At 46.5% G+C, this 7,472-nt stretch overlaps 1 protein-coding gene across 1 annotated transcript; it reads right to left on the reverse strand.

The window, feature by feature from the left end:
- Positions 1-6,220: 6,220 nt before the first annotated feature.
- Positions 6,221-6,909, reverse strand: LOC128099276 (high mobility group protein B1-like). Its single transcript, XM_052721087.1, has one exon. It carries the CDS (start codon positions 6,860-6,862, stop codon positions 6,221-6,223), a length of 642 nt encoding a protein of 213 aa, XP_052577047.1. The 5' UTR covers positions 6,863-6,909.
- Positions 6,910-7,472: the final 563 nt, after the last annotated feature.

A 7,472-nucleotide genomic window follows, 5' to 3' on the forward strand; every position in this document is an offset into this window, starting at 1 on the left:
CATCCCAGCTCCAATCTTTTCATAAAACCCCGTATGGGAAGCTACAAATTCAATTTGTCTTGTCTAGGGGGGAAAATGAGGCTTAAATATGTTGAATCAAGAATGATATCTCATGTACCAGACATTAGTGATCTGGAACAAATGCCTTGGGAGAAAAAATTACCCTGAAAATGTCAAGTATTTAGGTTACCAAAGAACTGGGAATTTCGGCAGTGACCCAAGCACATAGAGTCCACACCAGACACTGCATGTTCCTCACTCGGCCCTGGAGGCCTGGGTGCCTCCGACAGAGCCCTGGTTTCTGAGGTTTCTGGCCTCAGCAGCTTCCCTTAGGGATGCTGCCTACCTGACTCCTGGGGAACTTCAGCCTTGATGCCTTCCTGCTGGGTTGGGCTGCCAAGGACAGCAGGAAGGCACTCAAGTGTGCCCAACATAGCCAGCCTTACCATGTGAGTGGAGGGCTTCTGAGCAAGAGCAGAGGGCCAGCTCTCGCCTAAGCCAGCGGAAATCAGCTTCCTGGAGGGATGAGCACCCGAGGCTGGACATCAGGAGGTCTGGGTTCTAGCCCTCGCCTCTGATGCTCTCATTGAACTGGTGCCAAGGGTCTTCTCGCTAGACCTTAGTTGACAAAAACTGGGAACAGGATTTGAGTGATGTCCACTAAGCATTTCAGTTTTATGACTTACAAGTTGTTCTTTTTGCTCTCTCTTTTGAGAACCTACAGAGCACAGTGAACAGGAATAGAGTCATTTAAGTCACCCTGCCTGGGTTTGAATCCACTTCAAACTCTGATGTTGAGCCGTCCTGTACCTTCTTCATGTTTTAACTTTCTCTTTTTCAGCATGGAGATCACAATATTCCTCCTCTAGCCTGTGAAAGAATAAGGACCAGAATAGCATAATAATAGTGCCTGGCTATTCTTTGAGCAAGTATTGCACCAAGCTCTATACTAGACACCATGGATACAGAGGTGATCTAGTCTCAGAGACTTGAGAGGCCAGGGTAGGAAGATATCTCTCATACAAGAATTCAAGGCCAGCCTAAGCAACACAGCAAATGTTCGTCAACTGGCGGTAACAACCAGACAGAGGGCTGGGGAGAGTTCCAGCTGGTAAGCCAAGCCTGACAACATGAACTCAATCCCTATAACCTAGGGGATGGAGGGAAACAGAAAACCAATGGCTTTAAGATGACCTCTGACCTCTACAAGTGTGCTGTCCCACAGCCCCCGCCTCCCCCATACAAACAAAACAAACAGAAATGGTCTGTAGAGCATGTCCCTGCCCTGCAGAATGTTGTTGTCTCTTAGTAAGATGTTGTCCAGAAAGTCCCTCCCTGACACTCATGAGCTTGCATCCCCCAGGGTGTAGCGATCCTGGCACCCAGTCTCTGGCATGGAATTGGGCATGGTGCCTCTGATGTTTTTTCTCTGCTGCTTTCCCCCTCTGGATACCACTTGAAGTCTAACTTCAAAGAGAATTAGGAAAAAACAAAATCTCTCCAAGAAATGTTCTCCTCCAGAACCCTCCTTCCTCTAAATTTCATCTATCACTGTTTATTCATGTTGCATCACTCAGTCTCACAGCCCCACCCCAATCGCCCAGTTTAGGGAGCTGTGAGATCCCTCAGTGCCTCTCTGCTCGCCTAAGAATACATTCTGGCCTCGCTCTTCCTAGAACCAGACCCAGCCATAATCTCCTTGGCCAGGAAGGACTCTGGCTGCAGGAACATTCAATTATATTCCCCTGGGGCTGGCTGGGGAAATAGCTCAGTTCCTGTACAGTCAGCAGGGAAGGCAATCAGGAATTATCTGGCCGCTGCCACAAGCAGATGTGTCCCCAACCCAGAAGGGAGAACAAGCAGCTGCTGCCTCCGGAGTCAGCTGTGGCTGTAGAGGAGGCCTAGGTAGAGGAATGAGGCCCTGGCACAAAACAGGCAGCCACAAAGGGTTACAGGCAACATTCTGGAGGTGTGGGGCTGCTCCATCCAGGCTGGCCAGGAGGCCAACTGGTGGATGCTTTTTACAGACATAGTAGAGAGCTGGTCAACCAAGTGTTTCACCCAAATCCACACTAGCTGTTTAAGGAATTTCCAGATCCTTCCCTTGAGCCCAGATTATGAAAATCAAACAAAACAAAATAAACACCTCTAGAGGAATCCAGAGGCCTTCCTTGCCACTGTGCACATCCCAGAGCTAGGGGGAGAGAAAGACAGAGACAGATAGACACAGAGAGAGACAGAGAGAGAGAGACAGACAGAGAGAGAGAGAGAGAGAGAGAGAGAGAGAGAGGAGAGGGGGAGAGAAGGGAGGGGAAGGAAAGGAAGGAGGGAGAGAAAGAGGAGGGAGGGAGAGAGAGACAGAGAGAGAGAGACAGAGAGAGACAGAGAGAGAGAGAGAGACAGAGAGAGAGACAGAGAGAGAATAGAAGCTCTGTGGCCAATCTCAGGAGATCTTAGGCCAGGCAGGCTAAATTATAGTCTCTACAGAGCTGGGGTGGGTTCTTGATTGACAAACATTCTCTAGTCCCAGGCACTGTGCTAAGGTTCTAAAGTCCAGTCAAATACAGAAAGGCATGGCCTGGTAGGTAGAGGTATAGAGGAAAGAGGTTGGCCCCCTGAGCTACAGGAAATACTACAGTGATCTTTGGAGTTCAGGTGCTTCTGGAACTTGCTTCCCTATAGTACCCCTCATCTCTGTGGGTTCTCTAATGCTTCCACAGTGTTTATAGTTAATGAAGAGTTACTTCGGATTGGTACTGGAGAGATGGTTCAGTGGTTAAGAGCACATACTGCTCTTCCAGAAGAGCTAGATTGGGTTCCCAACACCCATGTCAGTCAGCTCACAACCACCTGTAAACTACGGTTCCAAGGGATCTGAAGCCCTCTTCTGGACTCCATGGGTAGCTGCACTCACATGCACATGCCTATGCATAAACGTACATGTATACACCACACAAATTTTAAGAAATAATAACATAAGTTAAAAAAGAGTTACTTTTCTCCAGGCGGTGGTGGCACACACCTTTAATCCCAGCACTCAGGAGGCAGAGCCAGGCGGATCTCTGAGTTCGGGGACAGCCTGGTCTACAGAGCGAGACCCAGGACAGCCACCAAAACAACACAGAGAAACCCTGTCTCCAAAAAAAACCAAAAGAACAAAAAAAGTTACTTTTTGTGTTTTATGAGGAAATCCACAAAACCCTTAAATCTTCAAGTAGCAAAATTTAAGGTGGTCAGTAAAATACCTGTTGTACTGAAACCAAGATGCTAAGAGATGGGGCAAGTAGTAGGCTCTCCAGTGCTCCAAGTGTGGTGTTTCAGTACCAATATGGCATGAAAGAGCTGAGGGGAGCCAGGACAAGTAGACATGGTGGGACCTAGTTACTTCTATCCTGCCCACTCATGGGACTGTGCTCCCCCCATCCTCCTCATATACCTAAAAAAAAAAATGCTTGCTACAGAGTTTGATATGGTCCCTCTTCACATTCATTAACATGTTAAAATAAGTCTAAGTCAATGTTTCATGAGACTAAACAAAAGACACACTTGTGTATTGTGAATAGTGGTGGTGGGGTCTTTGTAGCTCCCATATTTCTTGATTATGTCCCCCATGGGGCCAAGAAACTGCAAAAGCAGATTCAGGGTCATCCAAAGTCAGCAAATCAAAAACTAAGTGTCCTCGGAACCCAACAGGAGAGGCCATGACATGAGGCAGCAAATCCTTGAGGCTGATCTCATCTCGGTTTGGGCTCAGTGTCTGGTGGCTTCCCAAAAAACTGGGACCCATCTTTCTCTCCAGGGGCTGAGGAGGCATATAACACAGAACCAAAGGACTGCCTCTGCCTTCTTCCTCTTTCAGGCAGTGCCCAGCAAAGAAACCTACCCCTTAAGATCAACAAAAAACTGACAACAAACACTGGCTAAGTTATGGAGAAAGAGAAATCCTCACCCATAGCTGGTGGAAACCAGTACATCCTCAAAACAACTAAAATTAAATGTACCAAGTGACCCAGCTTACCATTACCTGGATCCCACTCCACAGATACTTGCTCACAATGCTATCGACACCTTATTCACAATAGCCAGGAAATGAAAACAAATTAAATGCCCTTCAACAGATGAAGAGACAATGAAAACGTGGTACATATACTTCACGGAATATGATTCAGCTATAAAGAAAATCATGGGATTTGCGGGTAAATGGATAGGACTAGAAAAGATTACACTGAGTGAGCTGGAAAGACAAACACCACGTGTGCTCTCTCGTCTGGAGTTCCTCTCTCCAGGTCCTCAGAATTAAGTGTAGCTACCATCCCTCATCATGGAAGCCTTTTTGTAGCAAATTGAGACCGTCACAGAAAACCACAACTGGACAGAATGCAAGTATCAACATATCAACAAATGATGGAGGCCCAGCCTCAACGGATGCATCAACATCAGAGCTCCTGAAAAGGGTGTGGAAAGATCCTAAGACTCTATCAGTTCGAGGGGGCATGGGAGGGGTTCGAGGGATGATGTCTGGGAGGGGCTGGAGCGAGAGGGAACAGGACGTAATTCTATTTCGATTAAAAACATTTAAGAAAGAAAGAAACAAACAAACAAAGGAGGGAGGGAGGGAGAGAGAGGGGGCAATGAACACGCGCGCGCGTGCACGCGCGTCTCCTTCCCGTCTGATTCCAACCTACTGACGCAGAACGTGGGCGCGGCCGCGCGGTCTTTCCGAAGCAATTCCATCGCTCAACAAACGTGTCCGTTTTAGTTTCTAGTGTTGATGTTCTGCGGCTATCTTTTCCTTCTTCCACTTAGCCGGCAATATGAGCCGAGAGAAGCAGAGAAGGCAAAGGGAGTTAATTCATGCCTGAAGCCAGTTTGCACTATGGTTCAGTCCTCAGTGACCCAGCCACTGTCCTGCCCAAGCATTACGCTCTGGTCCCCGGGCAACTGAAGCTATGTACCCACTGGGTGGCGCGCTTGATGACATTTGCCAATGGTGCCTTTTTGCTTCTAAAATCCCAGCGCAGACAAAGGATAACTTTGTCCCTTTCAAGAGGGACAAAGGTGTTTTGTTTATTCCATTTCATTTTAAAAATTTATTTCATGTTTACCTCTTTTCAGCGAGCTGGTCCTGCCATGAACTCAATGTTATTATCAGTAGCCAGACCAAACAATATAAATAAAAGTATAACAAAGAAGGGATGGTTCAGAGCCCTGTAGCTCTTCCAGAGGACTCTGGTTCGATTCCCAGCACCTTCAACGGACACAGCTCACAACCCACGTTAACTCCAGCTCCAAGAGATCAAACAGTGGAGCCTTGCTGGTACACACGTGCACATACGCATGCATAATAAATTATTTTTAAAAGTATAGCAAATCCAGCTGTTTTGTTTGGGTTTTTTTGTTTGTTTGTTTGTTTTCGAGACAGGCTTTCTCTGTGTAGCTTTGTGCCTTTCCTGGAACTCGCTTTGGAGACCAGGCTGGCCTCGAACTCACAGAGATCCGCCTACCTCTGCCTCCCGAGTGCTGGGATTAAAGGCGTGCACCACCACTGCCTGGCTTTCCAGCTTTTTTTTTTTTTTAAATAAAAAAAATTGTATTTACTTAGAAGCATTCAGAATGTCAACAAAACAGCTGCAATTTTTTTTTGCAACTACAGAGTGGTATTCAGGTAACAGAACAACAATTATCTTCGTAATAAGCTGCATCAGAGACAACTGAAGATAAAAAAAAATTAAACAAAAACAAAACAAAACCTACCGTCCCCATATATAACTAATTTGTGCTATGCACCAACAAGGATCTGCTTTAAATTTCCATGCCAGTTTACAACCCCAGACTGGACCAGGCAAGGTTAGTGGCTATTGAGAATACCACCAGGACAGGGCTATCTAAAGACACATTCGGTAGTGAGTTAACTACACAAAAAAAGACACTGTACAGTTTAAAAACAAATCTTACACAGCCTTACATTTTTTTTTTTTTTTTTTTTTTTTGGTTTTTCGAGACAGGGTTTCTCTATGTAGCTTTGCGCCTTTCCTGGAACTCACTTGGTAGTCCAGGCTGGCCTCGAACTCACAGCGATCCGCCTGGCTCTGCCTCCCGAGTGCTGGGATTAAAGGCGTGCGCCACCACCGCCCGGCCAATTTTTTCTTTAAAAGGAGTGTGTTGTGTACAGGGGGATTAAATGCTTTATAGACAAGAAAAAAACTGCGCTAGAACCAACTTATTTATCATCATCATCTTCATCTTCGTCTTCCTCTTCTTCCTCCTCTTCCTCATCCTCTTCATCCTCCTCCTCATCTTCCTCTTCCTTCTTTTTCTTGCTCTTTCCAGCCTTGACGACCCCCTTCTTCGCCGCATCGGGTTTTCCTTTAGCTCTGTAGGCAGCAATATCCTTCTCGTACTTCTCCTTCGGCTCGGCAGCCTTCTTCTCACAGGGCTGCTTGTCGTCCGCAGCGGTGTTGTTCCACATCTCCCCCGGCTTCTTCGCCACGTCCCCGATGGACAAGCCGGGGTGCTCTCCTTTGATTTTGGGGTGATACTCGGAACAGAACAAGAAGAAGGCCGAAGGAGGCCTCTTGGGTGCATTGGGGTCCTTGAACTTCTCTTTGGTCTCCCCTTTGGGGGGGATGTAGGTTTTCATTTCTCTCTCATAACGAGCCTTGTCAGCCTTTGCCATGTCTTCAAATTTCCCCTTTTCTTTAGCAGACATGGTCTTCCACCTTTCTGAGCACTTCTTCGAGAACTCTGAGAAGTTGACAGCAGCATCCGGGTGCTGCTGCTTGTGTTCCTCCCGGCAAGTTTGCACAAAGAATGCGTATGAGGACATTTTGCCTCTCGGCTTCTTAGGATCTCCTTTGCCCATGTTTAGTTGATTTTCCTCCGCGAGGCACAGAGTCGCCCAGCGCCCGTCCGGCTTGCGCTTGCCCCGGCGCTGTCTCTATGGAGCTCAATGTACTGCAATGGCTGTCTCCAGCTGTTTTTTTTTTTTTTTTTTTTTTTTTTTTTAAGAGCATTGAGATTTGAAGAGGAAATTTGGAAGGCTTTTGACCACAAAAATATTACCCCAAAATAGGTCTAAACACCGACTGTTTGATTCCTAAGTTTGAATTCATTGCTATCCTTCCTGTTGGGCTTGGGAAACAAGCCCAACTGCCTGGAGATTATATCAGTGGAAATATATCCCATGCAACATTAGGGATATACTTAAATTGAGAGAACCCAATGTTTATCTGACTGCTGGATGATCATTAACACACAATTCCCAGCACTGGGAAGGCAGAGAGACAGGCAGACCTCTGAGTCTGAGGCTAGCCTAGTCTACAGAATGAGTTCTAGGATTGACAGGACTAGACAGAAAAAAGGGAAAAAAAAAAGATTATGTTTAAGACAGCCTGAAAGCCTGGGACTATATTCTGTCGGGACAGAATCCAGGTTTCTTGACTTCATGTCCTTTTCACTGCATGTCAAGTCAC

The sequence above is a fragment of the Peromyscus californicus genome, unplaced genomic scaffold (assembly GCF_007827085.1).
Source record: "Peromyscus californicus insignis strain IS unplaced genomic scaffold, ASM782708v3 Scaffold_6__1_contigs__length_162567912, whole genome shotgun sequence".
Taxonomy (NCBI): domain Eukaryota; kingdom Metazoa; phylum Chordata; class Mammalia; order Rodentia; family Cricetidae; genus Peromyscus; species Peromyscus californicus.